The following is a 20,912-nucleotide window of genomic DNA, read 5'->3' on the forward strand; positions in this document are numbered from 1 at the left end:
TATAAACAGGTAGTGTTTCTTTTATATTTACAGGTAATGAATTCCAGATTTTAGGGCCTTTTATGTGCATTGAGTTTTTACATAGTGTGAGATGGACACGAGGAACATCAAAGAGTGATCTGTGCCTTGTGTTATGGTCATGTGTTCTGTTGAGGTTGGCAAGGAGATGTTTGAGGGGAGGGTTAATATCAGAGTTAAGTGTTCTATGTATGTAATAGGTGCAGTAGTAAGTATGGATGTTTTGTATGGTGAGGAGGTTTAGTGTATTGAATATTGGTGGAGTGTGCTGCCTATAGTGAGAATTTGTTATCATTCTAACTGCAGCCTTTTGTTGGGTAATTAGTGGTCTGAGATGGTTACTTGTTGTTGAGCCCCATGCACAAATTCCATAGGTGAGATAGGGGTAAATAAGAGAGTGATATAGGGCCAGGAGGGCTGACTGTGGAGCATAGTACCGTATCTTCGATAGTATGCCTACAGTCTTGGAAATTTTCTTAGAAATTTGTTGTATATGTGTATGAAATTTGAGTCTATTATCAAGGTGGATTCCTAAGAATTTTCCCTCTGTTAGCTTTGTGATAGGTGATCCGTTTATCATTATGTTAAGAGGGACATCTGTAGCTCTGTTACCAAACTGAATGAAGTAGGTTTTGTCAATGTTTAGTGTAAGTTTGTTAGTTCTCATCCAGGTAGATATTTTCTGTAATTCGGTATTTACAGTATTGGCTAGCGTGACTGGGCTCGGGTGGGAGAAGACGTATGTAGTGTCATCTGCAAATAGTGTGGGTTTGAGTAATTGCGAAGCATTTGGTAGGTCATTTATGTATAGGAGAAAGAGAAGAGGGCCAAGGACACTTCCCTGTGGGACACCAACTGTAATTGGTTGTGCAGAGGAGTTTGCCCCATTTGCATACACATATTGGCTTCTGTTGCTGAGGTATGACTTGAGGTAGTTGAGGGAGTGCCCTCTTATACCATAGTGTGACAATTTTACGTGGAGCAAGTCATGGTCAACTGTATCAAAAGCTTTACGTAAGTCAATGAAGATCCCCAGTGGGACTTCTTTTTTCTCTATTGCAGTGTATATATGTTCTAGCATGTGTATAATAGCATCATTAGTATTTTTATTAGGCCTGAATCCAAATTGGCAGGGGTTCAGTATGTTTTGGGAGATAAGGTAGGAGTAGATTCGTTTATGAATTAATTTTTCGAAGATTTTTGAGAGAGGGTGTAAGTTGGATATTGGCCTGTAGTTATTCAACTCTGTTTGGTCTCCTCCTTTGTGGATCGGGGTGACCCTTGCTATTTTGAGTACTGTAGGGAAGGTGGAGGATTCAATGGATTTGTTAAAGAGTGTTGCAATGATTGGTGATAGCACTTGTGACACTTTTTTGTATATAAAGGGTGGTAAGGTATTTAAATCTCCTGCCTTGTTTTTTAGTGTGTTGATAATAAGGGAGACTTCGTATGGGTTAGTCGGAGCTAGGAACAGTGTGTTTGGGTAGTTGCCGGTGAGGTAGTCATTTGGTGGGGTATCTGAGCTTGGGATTTTATTGGCAAGGTTTTGTCCTATAGTGGAGAAGAAATCATTGAGTCTGTTTGCTGTTTCTGTTGGTGGGAGTTGGGGTTCATCTGATTTTGCTAATTTTATTTCGCTATTTCGTGATATCTTTTTTGTTCCTAGAATTTCTGATAGGGTTTTCCAGGTCTTTTTTATATCACCTCATAAGTTGGATAATCTGTTCTCATAATACAATTTTTTTGCCCTTCTTATCAGGCTGGTTAGGATTGACGAGTAACGTTTTGTTTGGTCTCTGGTTATGTGACCCATTCTGTACTGTTTTTCATATTGGTGTTTTGTATTTATGGATTTGAGAATGCTGGGTGTTAGCCAGGGACTGTTCAGTCTCTTAGCTGTCATCTGTTTAGTTTTTTTAGGGCAGTGCTTGTTATAGAGGTATTGGGTCTTTTTTAGAAAATTATTAATACATTCGTCAATATCTGTATAGATTTCTAGCTCAGTGTGCCAGTCAATGTTTGCTACTGCTGTTGTGAAGTTATTAATGGCTGCCTCATTGTGAAGTCTGAAGGTGACTTTAGTAGTGTCTTGGGGTAATTTACCAAGAGTTGTTATGAGGAAAGTCGGGTAGTGGTCTGTGGTATTATCTGTAATTATGCCTGATTTTAAAGGGGATATGGTGTTGGTCCAGATGTGGTCAAGTAGGGAAACACTAGTCTCTGTAACTCTTGTAGGTTTTGTTACTGTTGGTAGCAACATACAGTTACTCATTGTGTTTGTGAATTCAGTAACGTGTGGGTCCTGGTCTTGCAGGAGATTTATATTGAAGTCACCTGAGAGTAGTAAGTGATCTTTGTTCATGCGTGCATCAGTTATCATACTTCCTAGGTTTTGACTAAATTGGCTAATGTTTGACTGTAGAACTCTGTAGATGTTTATCAATGTGAGAGGTTTTTGTAGGTATTTGGATTTGAATTTGGCTATTATATATTCCCCATGTTCATCCCTTGTGCAAGTATTAGTGATACATTCTAGTTGGTCTGAGTAGTATATGGCTGTGCCACCCCCTTGTTGGTCTGGCCTACAGTTGTGTATGGCTGTGTAACCAGGAATGGCATAGACATCTGTACTATCAGGCTTTAGCCAGGTTTCAGTTAGTGTAATGATGGACATATTGGCATGTAAGGAATTTAGTAATGCTATGAGGTCATCGTAATGCTTGCTTAAAGATCTGATATTGTAGTTAAAGATAGTTATGTTGTTGTTGGCACTGAGAAGTGCCTTTGATTGTTCTGCAGTGTAGTAATTACAGTAACTGTTTGATTCATTTAAGTCATTAAATAAGAGATTGGTATCAGGATCAATGCTTGTAATCATAAGATTTGTAGTGAATCTATAGTTAGAATTAAGTATAAAACAAAGTAAATAGTCTTAAGCTAAAAAATAGCACCTGAATTATTTAACAAATGTAAAATAATGAGCTAAGGTAGTTTTTTTTTTTAAGCTAAAATAAAGGAGACAATATAAAAGGGACTAATACAAATATAGTGATGATCAAATAATGGAGCTTGGGAATATGATAGTAGGTAGTACTATAAAGGTAATTCTTTAAAGTTAGAATTATAGTATAAAATAATAATATAAAAGGGACTAATATAAGTTGTGGTGAACAATAAAGTGGTAATCAAATAATGAGCTTTGGAATATAATGGCAAAATTGTGAACTTATTCTACTTTAGCACCTGAGAATAGCACCTTGATTATTTTAACAATTGTGAATATATAAACTAGGGTAGTTATATAAAGCTAAAATAAAGGAGAAAATATATAAGGGACTAAAATTAAGTAATGGTAAACAAAGTTAAATGGACAGGTGGTCACTATGAAATAATATTGGTTTAGGAGTAAGATCTGATTTGTAATATTAAATAAATTGAGCAGTTTATTGCACAATAAAAGTAAAAAAAATGAGGTAGTTGGTACTAGCTAGCAAAAGATAGTTTTGGTACTTGCAAAAAAGTAATTGGAATATACACTAATTGCATACACAATGAAAAGTGACTAAAAAAAAAAGTAGTGATAAACAAAATTAAATGGACAGGTAAGAATAATGAATATTATTAATTTGGAGTAAGATTTGACTTGTAGTTTAAAATTATGAGCAATTAATAGCAGTAAGAAAGAAGTATAGAGTATTGGAGGTAGTTGGCATTAGCTAGTGATGAAAAATAATAAAAATAATTATGCACAATATAATAGTAACGTACACTATATGTACCACACGTATATATGTATTAAGGGCACTTATCTAATCTGTTACAGAAATGTCAGCTTTTCTAAGGAAGGTAGAGAAATCGTGTTCATTTGAGATGGTATATTGTTGTCCTGTTGATGTTTTCCTTACTAGTATTTTCCCATCTCGCGTGAAACACTGATGTATTTTGTTTTCCTGTTTAAGTTTTCTCAGCCTGAACAGAAGGTTTTGACGTTTTTTTGTTAGACACTCATTTATGTACACTCCATTTTTCATTGTAATTGCTGATTTAATTAGGTCCTTTCTTTTATCGTATGAATGAAGTCTGATCATTATACTGTGTTTACTTCCTGGTTTTCCTAACAAACGTGTTTCTTTGATTTCATTGTTTTGCACGATGACTTGTACGTGGTTCTGTATTATCCTGATAGCAGTTTCTTTGCACTGTGCTTGTGTTATGTCACTAGGAATGTGTGGACTGTTTATTATAACTGCATCAGACAACTTATCTTGTTCAGTTTTGTCGTCTTGGAAATCAAGGTATTCATTTAGTCGAGTGTGCATGTTCTGATTCCAGTCCTTGATTGCTTCTTCAACCTTCATATTTATTGTTGTTATTTGCTCAGTGTGACTGGCTATAGCTGCTTTTAGAGTATTTTCTGTGTCAACACTTCCCGATGTAATCTTCTCTTCAAGGTTTTGGATCTTATTCTCGAGGTTGATTATCTTGGATTCTCGTCGCTCGAGTGTTGCTTTGATATCTTTGATTTCATTTTCTAGAGCAACGATGTAGTCCTTGATATTGTCAGGAATAATCATACCTGAGTTATCATGGGTGAATCCTTTGAAGGGAGTGGAGTTGGAGGGGGAGTCAGCCATGTTTGTTGTTGTTGTTGTTCCCTGGGTGGCAGCGGTGAGGGGGGTTGATGATACACTGGCGTCCTGCTGGGTAGACAAGTTGAGTTCTAGGGTCCTTGCTGTTATTCTTTTATTACTGGTGTTGTTTCTTCTGCGATATCCTTTCATAGTATCACTGAAGTAGATACTGTGTAGCAATGGAGGAGAAGGCTTGTTTTCTCGGAGCTTGGGTTAAGTGATTGTCTGGCAGCGGAGGCAATGTTTGGGTTAGCAGGGCTGTCTTCCTTAGATCTTCTAATTTTGTCAAGATTTGGGTTACATTCTTAGTATTCTTGGGTCATGTTGTGGTCTACGTGGGTTCATTATTCCAGTCAACCAAATTCTTAGCTATTTCACTAGTATTACTTCTATTCTATCGATTGAGCACAAGAAATCGCCAAGTCATCTGTTTCAACTACAAATTAAAGTGATCGGAAATTGTTAATTTGGCCAATTTAACACTAAGTTCAAAATATTCCAATTTCAAAATAGGGTCCAGAATAAACAATGTAGGTATTCCTGGAACTAAACTAACATTTCCTCTGTTCATTAGTTACGTTTTGAGGCTTTACAAATAAATTCCATTTTGATTTTTTATTCACAAAATGAATTTTTATTCGCACCAAAAAATAGAAGATTTACCATTATGCAATACTGTAGTAATTGTATAAATATCATCACCATATTTGTGAATGCATATTAGACCCACCAGCTGGCGTGTATTAGACGTGTGAGGTCATTTGTTTACTCTTTAATATCGGCAAAAATTTAACATTTCTGCTACTTTGAGCTCAGTTTCAAGCCATTTCCAGTGCTAAAACCAATCAAAATCATCTCTATTTCTGTAATATGTCTTCCATTCTATCAAATGAGACCAAGAAATCGCAAATACAACTATAAAAAAATACGAAAAAACACTGCAAAGTCGCTGTTTTAATCGAAAAATCATGATTTAAATTTTTTTTCTCTCATTATACACAGTGTGCTGCAGGATCTGTTTTATGTGGTGCACACATACCACATAGATGTATTCTCTCATATCTAGGCCCAAATGTACCACTCACAGTTTATCAGAGTGAGCTGAGCTCATGACGTAGATCTACAGTTTGGACCCTGAACGTAAAGCCGTAGATCTACGGGACGGACCCTGAAAGGGTTAATCAAGCTATGCTTATCGAGATGGCTTCTTATAATTTCAGCTATAATTGACTAGTAATTTGCCTACAATTGAGGTTAGGCTTATTGGGCGGTAATTTGACGGTAATGACTTGTCCCCTGCTTTAAAAATAGGAATTACATTGGCCATCTTCCACATATCAGACACTACACCTGTTTGAAGAGATAAATTAAAAATATTAGTTAACGGTTCACAAAGTTCCATTTTGCATTCCTTAAGAACCCTTGAAAAAAACTAATCAGGACCCGGTGATTTATTTTGTTTCAGACAGTCTATTTGTTTCATAACCACTTCACTAGTGACTGTGATGTTACATAATTTATCTCCTTCAGGTCCACTATAAAAATTAATTACTGGGATATTGTTAGTGTCTTCATGTGTAAAAACTGAGAGAAAATAATTACTTAAAATCATTCTTTGTCAGTAAGATGCCCCAAATTATTTTTAAGGGGACCTAACTTATCCCTAACTTTTGTTCTATACACCTGGAAAAAACTTTTAGGGTTAGTTTTTGAATCCCTAGCAACTTTAATTTCATACTCTCGTTTAGCTTTTCTTATCCCCTTTTTAACGTCCCTCTTAATGTCAATGTACTGATATGATGACCCTCATCTCTTTTGATACATCTAAAAATTTCTTTCTTCTGCCCTAAAAGATATTTGAGCCTATTATTCATCCATTTTGGGTCATTTCTATTCGATCTAATTTCCTTATATAGGATAAATGTTCTTTGGGCAGCATGTATTGTGTTAAGAAAGCTGTCATACTGATAGCTCTCTTCGTTACCTCAGTCCACAGATAAGTGTTCTCTAAGCCCATTGTAATCTGCTAAGTGAAAATCTAGGACCAATACTGAATTTATTTATTTATTTATTTATTTATTTATTTAAAAATTTGAGCACACATACAGAGGTACAACAAATACAGGTAAGAGCAGTATGCCAAAGCCACTTATACTATGCATAGCATTACGGGCTGGCTTAAAATTAACTTAAGATTAACTAAGCAATGATGAAATCAGTGATAAAACATTAATGTAAACAGGTTACTATAAAGCACAAGTGAGTATTACAAAGACAGGTCTTATGGTTGTATGCATTGTTGTACATTCAGTAGAATGGAGTATTCTGTTAGGTAGTGTATTTAAAAAATAATAAAGTTAGATTGGGTTTTAGGTTTAACATTTATGTGATATAATTGTGAGAAACATTTAAGATATACAATTTATAAGGTTCAGTTATTCAGTATTTATTTGGTTTTGGGTGAGTAAGTGATCTTTGAGAAGAGACTTGAATTTATAAACAGGTAGTGTTTCTTTTATATTTACAGGTAATGAATTCCAGATTTTAGGGCCTTTTATGTGCATTGAGTTTTTACATAGTGTGAGATGGACACGAGGAACATCAAAGAGTGATCTGTGCCTTGTGTTATGGTCATGTGTTCTGTTGAGGTTGGCAAGGAGATGTTTGAGGGGAGGGTTAATATCAGAGTTAAGTGTTCTATGTATGTAATAGGTGCAGTAGTAAGTATGGATGTTTTGTATGGTGAGGAGGTTTAGTGTATTGAATATTGGTGGAGTGTGCTGCCTATAGTGAGAATTTGTTATCATTCTAACTGCAGCCTTTTGTTGGGTAATTAGTGGTCTGAGATGGTTACTTGTTGTTGAGCCCCATGCACAAATTCCATAGGTGAGATAGGGATAAATAAGAGAGTGATATAGGGCCAGGAGGGCTGACTGTGGAGCATAGTACCGTATCTTCGATAGTATGCCTACAGTCTTGGAAATTTTCTTAGAAATTTGTTGTATATGTGTATGAAATTTGAGTCTATTATCAAGGTGGATTCCTAAGAATTTTCCCTCTGTTAGCTTTGTGATAGGTGATCCGTTTATCATTATGTTAAGAGGGACATCTGTAGCTCTGTTACCAAACTGAATGAAGTAGGTTTTGTCAATGTTTAGTGTAAGTTTGTTAGTTCTCATCCAGGTAGATATTTTCTGTAATTCGGTATTTACAGTATTGGCTAGCGTGACTGGGCTCGGGTGGGAGAAGACGTATGTAGTGTCATCTGCAAATAGTGTGGGTTTGAGTAATTGCGAAGCATTTGGTAGGTCATTTATGTATAGGAGAAAGAGAAGAGGGCCAAGGACACTTCCCTGTGGGACACCAACTGTAATTGGTTGTGCAGAGGAGTTTGCCCCATTTGCATACACATATTGGCTTCTGTTGCTGAGGTATGACTTGAGGTAGTTGAGGGAGTGCCCTCTTATACCATAGTGTGACAATTTTACGTGGAGCAAGTCATGGTCAACTGTATCAAAAGCTTTACGTAAGTCAATGAAGATCCCCAGTGGGACTTCTTTTTTCTCTATTGCAGTGTATATATGTTCTAGCATGTGTATAATAGCATCATTAGTATTTTTATTAGGCCTGAATCCAAATTGGCAGGGGTTGAGTATGTTTTGGGAGATAAGGTAGGAGTAGATTCGTTTATGAATTAATTTTTCGAAGATTTTTGAGAGAGGGTGTAAGTTGGATATTGGCCTATAGTTATTCAACTCTGTTTGGTCTCCTCCTGAATTATCCCTACTGTCATACTTCCATTCAGTGCTAAAGGTAATTGATTCGTGATCGCTTGTGCCGAGTTACTCTGTAATTTCTAAATTATTAACAAGGGTTTCCTTGTTTGCCAGAACCAAGTCAAGCAGGTTATTTTCCCTTGTAGGCTCTGTCACAAACTGCCTCAAAAAACAATCCTGAACTACTTCTAAGAAGTTGTTAGATTCTGAATTCCCAGTCAAGAAATTCCAACCAAGATGACTAAAGTTAGTCTCCTAGAATTAGTACGTTATAATGCCTTGTGGCCTTAACAGTTTCCTCCCATAGTAGTCTCCTTTTGTCCCTATCTAAGTTTGGGGGACAGTATATCATTCCTAAAATCACTTTTTCATGCCCCTCTGAAAATTCTATCGAAACATACTCTCTTTGTGTTACTTCAGACTTAATACCCGTTTTTATGCAACACGTCAAGCGATCTCGGACATACAATGCCACCCCACCCCCCTTCCCAATACTTCTATCTACTTGGAACAATTTAAAACCCTGAATGTGACATTCTGCAGGCATATCCCGACTTTTTTAATTAAACCACATCTCAGTTATGGCAAATACATCAATGTTACCTGCACTAGCAACTAATCTCAACTCATCCATCTTATTCCTAGCACTACAGCTATTACCATAATATACATTAAAAGACTCTCCTTTCTCTTTACCCTTCCTGCTCATTTCTGTTTTTCTACTAAACCTATTATTCTCCTTGTCACCTAGTGCCACCGGCTTTCCAATATCCACCTCGTTTGCTTATTACTAGTTACCCTAGAACTCGTAATATTACTACACTGGGATTTCACTGTTTTCCCGCCAAAACTCATACCACTAACTTTCTTTCTTTCAACACACCGGCCATATCCCACCAAGGCAGGGTGGCCCGAAAAGAAAAACAAAAGTTTCTCTTAAATTTAGTAATTTATACGGGAGAAGGGGTTACTAACCCCTTGCTCCCGGCATTTTAGTTGCCTCTTACAACACACATGGCTTACGGAGGAAAAATTCTGTTCCACTTCCCCATGGAGATAAGAGGAAATAAACAAGAACAAGAACTAGAAAGAAAATAGAATAATACCCAGAGGGGTGTGTATATTTATGCTTGTACATGTATGTGTAGTGTGACCTAAGTGTAAGTAGAAGTAGCAAAACGTACCTGAAATCTTGCATGTTTATGAGACAGACAAAAGACACCAGCAATCCTACCATCATGTAAAACAATTACAGGCTTTCGTTTTACACTCACTTGGCAGAACGGTAGTACCTCCCTGGGTGGTTGCTGTCTACCAACCTACTACCTAAGTCATACCACTAACTATTCATAGTTTAAAGTCCTAACAGCTCCCTCCACTGCAGTTGTTAGTGCCCCCACCCCAGACCTAGATAAGTGTACCCCATCTCTGGCATGCATGTCATTTCTGCCATAGAAGAGGTCCCAGTTGTCAATGAATGTTACCGCATTTTCCTTACAGCATTTGTTCAGCCAGCAGTTGACACCAATTGCCCTGGACAGCCATTCATTTCCAACTCCTCTCCTTGGCAAAATACCACATATGACAGGGTTCTCACCCTTCTTCCTAATTATTTCTATTGCTGACCTATACCTGCTAATTAGGTCCTCACTCCTACGTCTGCCAACATCGTTGCCTCCCGCACTGAGGCAGATAATAGGATTGCTCCCGTTACCTTTCATGATGTCGTCCAGACGGCTAACAATATCTCCCATCCCAACCCCAGGAAAACATACCCTTTGCCTCCTCTTCCTGTCCCTAAGACAAAACACCCTATCCATAAACTTAACCTGACTGTCTCCAACTAAAACAATGTTCTTACCTTCACTTGTGGAATTCGTCATAGTGTTCTCGATGTTCTTTGTTGGAGTTTCTAGGGATGTTCACTCACATCTGCCAATGCTTCCATGGTACTCGTTGTGACGTTCCCAGTAGACAACCCACATTCGTCAGGTAGCACCGAAAATGGGTTGGAAGTTTCCACAGTAGTCTTCTGGTTCTTTGTTGTTTGTTTCTCCAACAGTCTTCTCGATCCTCAGCTTGGTTCCATGTTGTGCAGCCACTGACCAGGTTCCTCTCTTAACCTGAGGATTCACAACAGGATTACTACAAATCCTCTTGTTCTCCTCCGTTAATCACTGTATCTCCAGCGTATCTTTCACGTTAACCCTTTCAGGGTTTCGGACATACTAGTATGGCTTACGCACAAAGGTTTTTGACGTACTGGTACGCCTAAATTCTAGCGCCCTCAAATCTAGTGAGAGAAAGCTGGTAGGCCTACATATGAAAGAATGGGTCTATGTGGTCAGTGTGCGCAGTATAAAAAAAATCCTGCAGCACACAGTGCGTAATGAGAAAACAAACTTTGACCGTGTTTTTGGATTAAAACAGCGACTTTGCACTGTATTTTCGTGTGGTATTTATTGTTGTATTCTAGTTTTCCTGGTCTCATTTTATAGAATGGAAGACATATTACAGAAATTGAGATGATTTTGACTGGTTTTACAAAGAAAAGTACCTTTAAAATTGAGCTCAAAGTAACAGAAATGTTCGATTTTTACCAAAGTTCAAAAGTAAACAAATCATGCTAAGCATCCAATACACGTCAACTGGTGAGTCTGATATTCTTTCACAAGTGTGCCGATATTATTTATACCATTTCTACACTAATGCAGTAATCTGCATAACAGTAAATCTTCTATTTTTTGTGAGAATAAAAATTTAAAGTGGAAAGCAAAAGAATATAAGAGGGGTGTGGGGACGTGACTAATGAACAGAGGAAATGTTATTTCAGTGCCAGGAATGTCTTTCTTGTTTATTCTGGACCCTATTTGGAAATTGGCATCTTTTGAAATTTGTTTGAAATTGGCAAAATTGCGAAATTCTGACCACTGTATTGGACAGTTGAAATTGGTAAGTGGGTGGTTTCTTGTACTTATTCGATAGAAAAAATGGAGGTCTAGCGAAATAGTTATGATTTTTGTCGATTAATACAATGGAATTGGCCGAAAATAGGGCTCAAAGTGGGCAAAATCGCCGATGCGTAACCATCGTCGAGACCGCTAACTTCGTGAGAGCATAATTTTGTAAGTTTTCCATCAAATTTCATACTTTTGGTGTCATTATGATCGGAAAAAGATTCTATATCTTTTCATAAGAAATTATTTTTTTTTTAATTTGGGCGACCCTGAGATCATGTCTGGAAGAGGGCCTCTGGACCCTGAAAGGGTTAAAAAGAAATGTCAAAATATTGTTTGAACAAATCACCAACCCACAAATCAGAAATAAAAGCAACTGCATTTTAGTCCCTTTTCAACCATTAGTATATTGCTTAGTTCCTTAGTGAAATGGAGATAAGAATTGGGTTAACACGTGTGTTCTTGAGATCAGAACATATACTATTATACTGGAATAGGAATTTAACTAGAGAGAGACTGCTGGGGCTAGGAATCGTGCAATATTAGGGGTGATTCAATAAGCTGGCATCTGTGGAGGCTAGAAGAAAGATAATTTTGAAAGAGGTCCAGCTCTGCATTCCTTCATCCATCCTTCACAGCTACCATTTTGTCGCATTAATCTCAATATCATACCTCAAGAAAATGTTGGCCCTGACTTTGTGTAGTGCTCGTAGACTCTTCTCTCATTACTAGACATGATAGTTCACTCTGACAGTCCAACATCTTTAGAGAGCATAAATACAGATACATATACAGTGGACCCCCACCTTACGAACACATCGCGTTACGTTAAATCCATCATACGAAGCATTTGAACGCAAAAATTTTGCCTCGCCTCACGATAAAAATCTCGCCTTACGTGATTTGTCCAGGACGTGTCCCACATGTGGCCTCAGCGTCAGTGTTTACAAGCCAGCCAGTGTGGTCTCATCTATGCATACATTTGGTACATTTCACATTATCCCAGTGTTTTTAGTGCTTGTAACTGCAAAATAAGTCACCATAGACCCCAAGAAAGCTTCTAGTGCCATCCCTGTGGTAAAAAGGGTGAGAATTAGTATGGAATTGAATAAAGAGATTAAGGAAATGTGTGCAAACCTTTATGGATAAAAATCATCCTGACACAGCTACTACAAGCCATGTTGGCAACCTGTACAATGACAATGTTATGGCCCATTTTAGGAAAGTCTTAAAGGAACGGGAGGTACAGAGCTCTATGGACAGATTTGTTGTGCGACAGAGGTCCAGTGACTCTCAAGCAGGTCCTAGTGGCATTAAAAGAAGGGAAGTAACCCCGGAAAAGGACTTGCTACCTCAAGTCCTAATGGAAGGGGATTCCCCTTCTAAACAACTTCCACACTCTCCCCTCCTCCCATCCCAGTAATCATCACCAGGTCTTAAATAAAGGTAAGTATCATGCATTCTATTCTTAGTAGAGTAGTAATTGTGCATGTCTTCTTCAGTTTGTGTGTATTAAAATTAATATTTCATGTGGTAAAAAAAAAAAAAATTTTTCATACTTTGGGGTGTCGGGAACGGATTAATTTGATTTCCATTATTTCTTATGGGGAAAATTAATTCGGTTAACGATAATTTCGGCTTACGATGAGCTCTCAGGAACGGATTAATATCGTAAGGTAGGGGTCCACTGTACAGTGGACCCCCGGACATAGGCCGGTGTGGAAGTTGGCCAGTTCACAAATCGAGCACTTTTTTCGGCGAAATTACCCCCCCCCCTCCCTAGGTATAGGCCATCTGCTTGGAAATCGTTGGTATGAGACATGTCCACCCACCGGCGACGCACTCCCTCACACGTATAACACTCAGTCTGCACGCCTCTCTCGTTGGGGTAGGAACACTCTGCATGTTCATCCATTGTTTTTGGTACTTGTTTATTGATTGCAACTGTGAAATAAGCCACCATGGGGGCCAAAGAAAGTTCAGAGTGCCACCCCTTTGGTAAAGAAGGTGAGAAACACGTTAGAATTCAAGAAAGAAGTTATCGCAGAATATGAAAGTGGCGTACGTGTGGCAGAACTGGCCAGGATTTATGGGAAATCTACAACAACAATCAGTTCCATCCTGTTGAAGAAAGCAGAAATCAAGGAAGCTGATGTTGTGAAAGGTGTAAATATACTAACAAAACAGAGGTCTCAAACTATCGAGGATGTGGAGTTGTTGTTGTTGGTGTGGATCGACCAAAAACAATTAGCAGGAGATAGTGTTTCGGAGGGAATAATTTGCGAGAAGGCAACGCAGTTGCATGCGGATCTTGTAAAGAAAATGCCGGGAACGAGTGCTGCTGTTAGTGAATTTAAAGCCAGCGAAGACTGGTTCGACAGATTCAAGAAACGTAGTGGCATACAGTGTTGTAAGGCATGGTGAGGCTGCAAGTTCAGACAAATGTGCAGCTGAAAAATTCGTGCATGAATTCAAGGATTACGTAGAGGCTGAAGGATTCCTCCCCCAGCAAGTGTTCAGTTGTTGTAAAACAAGCCTCTTTTGGAAGAAAATGCCAGAGGACCTCCATCACGCAGGAGGAAAAAGGCGCTGCCAGGACACAAGCCTGTGAAGGATAGGCTAACTCTTTTGTTCTGTGGTAATGCTAGTGGAGATTTCAAAGTGAAGCCTTTATGTGTGTATCACTCTGAAAATCCCAGTGTTCAAGAACAATAATGTCACGAAGAGTAAATTGTGTGATGTGGAAGGCTAACAATAAGGCATGGGTCACGAGGCTAATTTTCATTGAGTGGGCCAATGAATTGTTTGGTCCGAGTGTGAAGAAATACCTCCTGGAAAATAAATTGTCACTCAAGTGCCTCCTGGTAATGGACAATGCTCCTGCTCATCCTCCAGACTTTGAAGACTTATTGTTTGAGGAGTGTAAGTTCATCATAGTGAAGTTTCAGCCCCTTAATACTGCTTCTCTCATCCAGCCCATGGACCAGCAGGTCATTTCAAACTTCAAAAAACTGTACACCAAAGCAATGTTTCAAAGGTGCTTTGAAGTGACCTCGGACACTGAATTGACCCTAAGAGAGTTCTGGAGGAATCACTTCATTATCCTCCATTGCATAAGCCTTATAGATAAGGCAGGGAGTGACTTCCAGGACTTTGAACTCTGCTTGGAGAAAACTGTGGCCAGAATATGTCCTCGACAAGGATTTTGAAGGGTTTGAGGCTGATCCTGACGACCCTACGCCTATTGTGGAATCTATTGTTTCATTGGGAAGTTCATGGGGCTGGATGTGAGTGGCCAGAATGTGGAAGAGTTGGTGGACGACCACAGGGAAGAGCTAACCATTGAAGAGCTAACCACTGAAGAGCTGCAACACCTTCAACTGGAACAGCAACAGACTGCAGCTGAGGATATTGTTTTAGAGGAAGAAGGGAGGGGAGGGGAGAATGTGCCTTCTTCAGTGATTAAGGACATTTGTGCAAAGTGGAGTGAGGTGCAAAGCTTTGCAGAAAATTATCACCCTGACAAAACTGTTGCAAGCCATGTCTGCAGCATGTTCAATAACAGTCTTGTCCCATTTTAGGCAAATTTTACAGAGACGTCAGAAACAGACCTCTCTGGACAGATTTTTTGTGCGACAGGAATACGGTGACGCTCGAGGTGGTCCTAGTGCCAGTAAAAAACAAAGAAGGGAAGTAACCCCCCTCCTTATGGAGGGGGATTCCCCTTCCAAACAATATCCCCAACTCCCTCTCCCCTCATATGCAGTATAATGTGATCCTTTATTGACAACAATTCACCCACACAGCGGGCTTTTTCAAGTCACAAACAGATAGTGATGTGGGATAGCGATGAAGTTTCTTGGCAAGTTGCCAAGAAACTTCTTCATTGCTATCCCACATAAGAGCATTAGAATGGAGGAACACTGCAGAAGATCTGCTCACAAACTTATCCAATCTGCCTTCCAAGCTACCCAAGATTTTAGACTATAACCCCACTCGGTAGATCATCAGATGCAGCATTCTCCACCTGACCACAGCATTCTGAACCTGACTATAAATACTCAAGTACCTTCCACCCCAGGTAGATCTGTTTGTGACTTGAAAAAGCCCAATGTGTGGGCGAAACGTTGTCAGTAAAGGATCACATTACGTATACTGCATATGTGTGTATATTTCCACTGTGTCGGTATTTTATACCATTTATTTCCATCCCTCTCCCCTCCTCACCTTCTTCCATATGCCAACAAGTCTTCAATAAAGGTATGTAATGTTCATTTATTATTAAAATTTCTGCTTTATATTTCTTTCTCATTGTTTTCTGTATGTAAAACTATAGATTTAAAAAATGTATTTTTCGTTAATATTTTTGGGTGTCTGGAACGGATTAATTGGATTTACATTATTTCTTTTGCGAAATATTACTTCGGTTTTAGGCCATTTCGGATTTAGGCCAACCTTCTGGAACGGATTATGGCCAATAACCGGTGGTCCACTACACTGTAGTTATTTTTACACTCTTGCAAAGTCCATCCTTTTGCTACAGATTCTGTTACTGTCTTCTTGCAAATTATTTACTACACTCATTTTGAATTTCCTCTTCAGTGTTCATATTGTAATTGCTCTTTGTACTCAGCTGCTTCTTCACTCTTGACATAATTCGCCTTCTTTTTACCATACAGCACTAAGTGACCCATACTTCCCTTTTCATGTATGGCTTATGAACCTTTTACCCATTCCACTTGCCATGGATTGCCACACAGCCCCCATACCCTCACCCCACTTGCTACAGAGTGCTGAATATCCCCCTACACTTACCAGTGGATAGGAAACCAACTCCCTTATCCCTAGGCAGGGAAGTCCCAGAAGAGGTCCCTTGGAGTGAAGATCCTGCTGGCCATGAAATGGGCAAATGTGAGGTGTAAATTGGGACACTAAAGGCACGAGAGGTCCATGCTCCCAATAGAAAGCACTGATGCATTTGCAATCCCCAGCACCAGACAAGGAGGGCTGGGACTGGCAGCTGTAGCAGTGCACAACATCTAAAGAGCTGCTGACATCAGCAACCTGTTGAACAGTAAATTTGTCAAGCTGCTGGTTACAGTATCAGCCACCAAAAATGGGCAAGAAATTAGGACTTGTCCCCAGAAATAACCCAGAACCTAAGGAACCCATCCAGCCCCAGTGCTTCAATCTGAAGAAGTGGCAGGAGCTCCCTGGGGACGAAATGGGTGCAGGGTCCACTGACAAACGATTTGGAATCCATCCCACACAAAATGCTCAGAAAGGATCCATGCCCCTGCACAAACCCTCACTAATTGCAAAACAAATTGCAAAGCTGAGGAACCATTTATAGAGCAAAGGTGAAATTGTTATATACAACAATGCACGAAGGGCTCAAAGCTGTTGAGCTCCTAGTTGTCAGTCTGGTATACATTGACATGTTATTTGAGGTGGAGACATGTTACTGAATGAAGGGCTTATTTGGACTGTAAAAGTGAGTATCATTGTGAATAATCTGTGTACTTTATTCCAGATAGACCTCCTGGGTACCTCTTTCCCTCTGCAAAAGTATATATATTCAGCTTTCAAAATATTTGGGATTTAATTTATGCTTTGGGTTTGGCAAGACATATTTGGTATTAAATGTTTTACAGTTCTATTTTTCTTCATTGTCAGGAAGAACACAGACACCGTCCATCATCACCCACCAAAGAAGATTCAAAAGTTATGAACCACTGGATCTCCAGTGATGAATCATTGTCCCAGGAATCCTTTTTCATCAGATATAATACGACTCATATAAGTGAGACGGATAAAGTTTCTCAAGTCCAGGATGTGAATTTCAGTAGTGATTACATTCCACCTTGGATTAATAATAATAATTTTCTTCAATATTTAAAACAGAAGGTTGAGGCATGTTACACAGACAGTGACAGTGACAATGACATGAGGTCATTACGTAGATGTCTCGGGAATAAAATAAAACATGGTACTATAACATTTCATGAATCTTTTGACTCTGCTCAGGAGTTAGAATCGTTTACTGATCCTCCCAGTGAATTTGACATTGCTCATTTGACTATTGATATCACTCTTGATGCAAATAGTGAAGATGGAAATCAGCATCTTAATGGAACTTACATGCCACCTAAAAACAACCTGTTTTTTCCTGATGGACAAATGATATCAAATTCACTGCAAGACATAGAAGAAAATACAGAAATACACAAAAATGAATTTGATTACACATTAAACAATACAACAGTGCATCCAACCAACAAAACTTTTATGGACCACGAAAAGAAAAGTCAGATGATGTCGAGTAATCTTCCCACAAAAATACTAGGTGATAATAAAGAGTTTCATAAGGAAGTATTTCCTGATGTGACAGCACCTGAAAATATTCTTATACCAGAAGCATATACTACGGTAACACTTATCAAAGCACCTAAAAAGAAAAAAATATCAAAAAAAAAAAAGTATTCATCTTCCCTGAAAAACTTTACAAAACAAGTTGAGGAATTATATAAAGACTCATTCTCTTCTGATGACAGCAATAATGTTGATAAACTAGCTGGTATAACATTAACCCAGAAACCTCAAGCTTCTGCTCAACTTCTACCACCATTGTCACTGAAGTCCTCACCAATTAAGACTGTGTGCTCTAGTGGCAGCTCCTGTCAATCTTTTGTGAGTGTAGTTGAAGAATTTCTTTACGAGGACCCCGAAGCTGGAGTTAAACTTATTGAGCGACGCTGCCCTACCACGGTACTTGTCACCAGGTAAAATCTGACTTCTTTCATGCATTTGCTTTATTATTTTATACTATGCATTTATTCACTGTACTGGTTTATTATTCATTATTTTCTTAGCAATATGTTATTTCTGCTTAGTAATATGTATACTTTGAGCCTTGGTTACTTGATCCTCCATGATTTATCCCAGTTCATACTGGAGGTCTTTTATTTCTCTGTATGCAGACTAATCCAGTGTTGACTATAATTTTTTATACATGTATTATATGTTAACACCTCGGCCATTTCCTACCAACGCAGGGTGGCCCGAAAAAGAAAAACTTTCATCATCATTCATTCCATCACTGTCTTGCCAGAGGCGTGCTTTACACTACAGTTATAAAACTGTAACATTGACACCCCTCCTTTAGAGTGCAGACACTGTACTTCCCACCTCCAGGACTAAAGTCCGGCCTGCGGTTTCCCAGAATCCCTTCATAAAAGTTACCCTGCTCGCAGTCCAACAGCACATCAAGTTCTAAAAACCATTTGTCTCCATTCACTCCTATAAAATACACTCGTGCATGTTTGCTGGAGGTCCAAGCCCCTTGTATACAAAACCTCCTTTACCCCGTCCCTCCAACTTTTCTGTCAGCTGTTTCCCACCGAGGCAGGGTGACCCAAAATGAAAGAAAGAAAAATCTTTTGTCATTCAACAATTTCACCATTACTCATTCATGATCATTGTCTTTGCAGAGGCACTCAGATATGACAGTTTAGATGTCCCTCCAAACTGCCAATATCCTAAATCCCTCCTTAAAAGTGCAGGCATTGTACTTCCCATTTCCAGGATTCAAGTTCAGCTAACTGGTTTCCCTGAATCCCTTCACAAAATATTACCTTGCTCCCACTCCAACAACTAACTAATATTTGCCACATTTGAAGATGATTTGTAAATTTGGCACATTACTGGCAGTTCATGCAAATCTTCCTTTGCATGTTTTTCAGTGGATATTTTAGGTAGCAGTCCCAAAGGGTTTTGAAAAATACAGTGATTAAGAAGACATGACTTACATGAGTAAAGACAAATAGTCAGCTCAACGTAGTAAGACAAATACAGTGGACCCCCGGTTCACGTCATTAATCCGTTCCTGAGAGTTCATTGTAAAGCAAAATTATCGGAAAGCGAATCAATTTTCCCCATAAGAAATAATGGAAATCAAATTAATCCGTGCAAGACACCCAAAAGTATGAAAAAAAAACTTTTACCACATGAAATATTAAGTTTAATGCAATAGAATAATTACAATAGCAATAATAAAAATAGAATAAACACAATAGAATAATTGACACTTACCTTTAATGAAGATCTGGTGATGATTGATGGGATGGGAGGAGGGGAGAGTGTCAAAGTTTTTAATTTTTAGAAGGGGAATCCCCCTCCATTAGGACTTGAGGTAGCCAGTCCTTTTCCGGGGTTACTTCCCTTCTTCTTTTAATGCCACTAGGACCAGCTTGAGAGTCACTGGACTTCTGTCGCACAACATATCTGTCCATAAAGACCTGTACCTCTCGTTCCTTTATGACTTTCCTAAAGTGGTTCACAACATTGTCAGTGTACAGGTTGCCAACACGGCTTGCAGTAGCTGTGTCAGGGTGATTTTCATCAAAAAAGGTTTGCACTTCAAGCTACTTTGCACACATTTCCTTAATCTTTGAAGTAGGCAACTTCCTCACTTTCTCCATCCCCTCCTCCGAAGCAGTTTTCTATTATCTCTTTCTTCATTTCAATAGTCATTAGCACCCTTGGTCTCGAAGGGTTGGCACTAGAAGCTTTCTTGGGGTCCATGGTGACTTATTTTGCAGAAACAAGCACCAGAAACAGTGATAATATGGATAATATGGAATGTACCAAATGTATCCTTAGATGCACGCACACTGGCTGGCTTGTAAACACAGGTGCACACGGGGCAGCTCAGGCCACATGTGGACACATCTCGTATGAATCGTATCGTGTACCGGGTTTTGTTACGGGAACCGGGGCAATTTTTTGGCGGTATAACGCTTCGGATACCGGATTTATCGGTTACCGGTGACTTCGCGAACCGGGGGTCCACTGTATGTACATCACTAACATAGTGGCATAGCTAGGCAAAGCACAGGGAGAATGGTCAGTTTCCCCCTTAACACATTATGCACCTTTTTTTTTCACCCTTGCCTTTTTCAGCAGCTGTAGCCTTGTACAACACTTGAAATGAAAGATTAGCTTTACTACCAGAAATTAAGCAGTTTTTATAGTAGTAACTGGCATTTTAAGGTAATATATATATATATATATATATATATATATATATATATATATATATATATATATATATATATATATATATATATATATATATATATATATATATATATATATATATATATATATATATATATATGCATGCATGCATGCATGCATGCAAAACAACCACTCTGAAAGAATAGAGAAATTCCAAGCGCTTTCGTGACTACTCACATTATCAAGGAACTATGAAAGTAAAGCATCCAAGGAAGCTATATAAGGGGTCTGGTCGGCACCTCACTATCAGATCCCACAACGGTTTAAACACGTGACGCGCGGCGAGCCAACTTGGAAAGGTCCTTGGCACAACTCACCCCACAAACTATTCTACCCAAGAAATAAGAAATTTTAAAGATTATTTGTCCAGTGTATTATTAAATTCTTCCCAAATTCTATTAATTATAAATGGATCTAATTTATATAAACCAAAGGAAATATTCATATTATTG

At 38.6% G+C, this 20,912-nt stretch overlaps 1 protein-coding gene across 2 annotated transcripts in view; it reads left to right on the forward strand.

Moving 5' to 3' along the window:
- Positions 1-20,912, forward strand: part of LOC128691353 (uncharacterized) — a 68,396-nt gene that overhangs the window by 25,147 nt on the left and 22,337 nt on the right. For both annotated transcript variants that reach the window (XM_070093020.1, XM_070093019.1), the window contains exon 5: positions 17,059-18,164. In XM_070093020.1, the coding sequence (XP_069949121.1) occupies positions 17,059-18,164 (1,106 nt within the window). The remainder of the gene's footprint in view (positions 1-17,058; positions 18,165-20,912) is intronic.

This window comes from Cherax quadricarinatus, chromosome 41, assembly GCF_038502225.1.
Source record: "Cherax quadricarinatus isolate ZL_2023a chromosome 41, ASM3850222v1, whole genome shotgun sequence".
In the NCBI taxonomy this organism is placed as follows: domain Eukaryota; kingdom Metazoa; phylum Arthropoda; class Malacostraca; order Decapoda; family Parastacidae; genus Cherax; species Cherax quadricarinatus.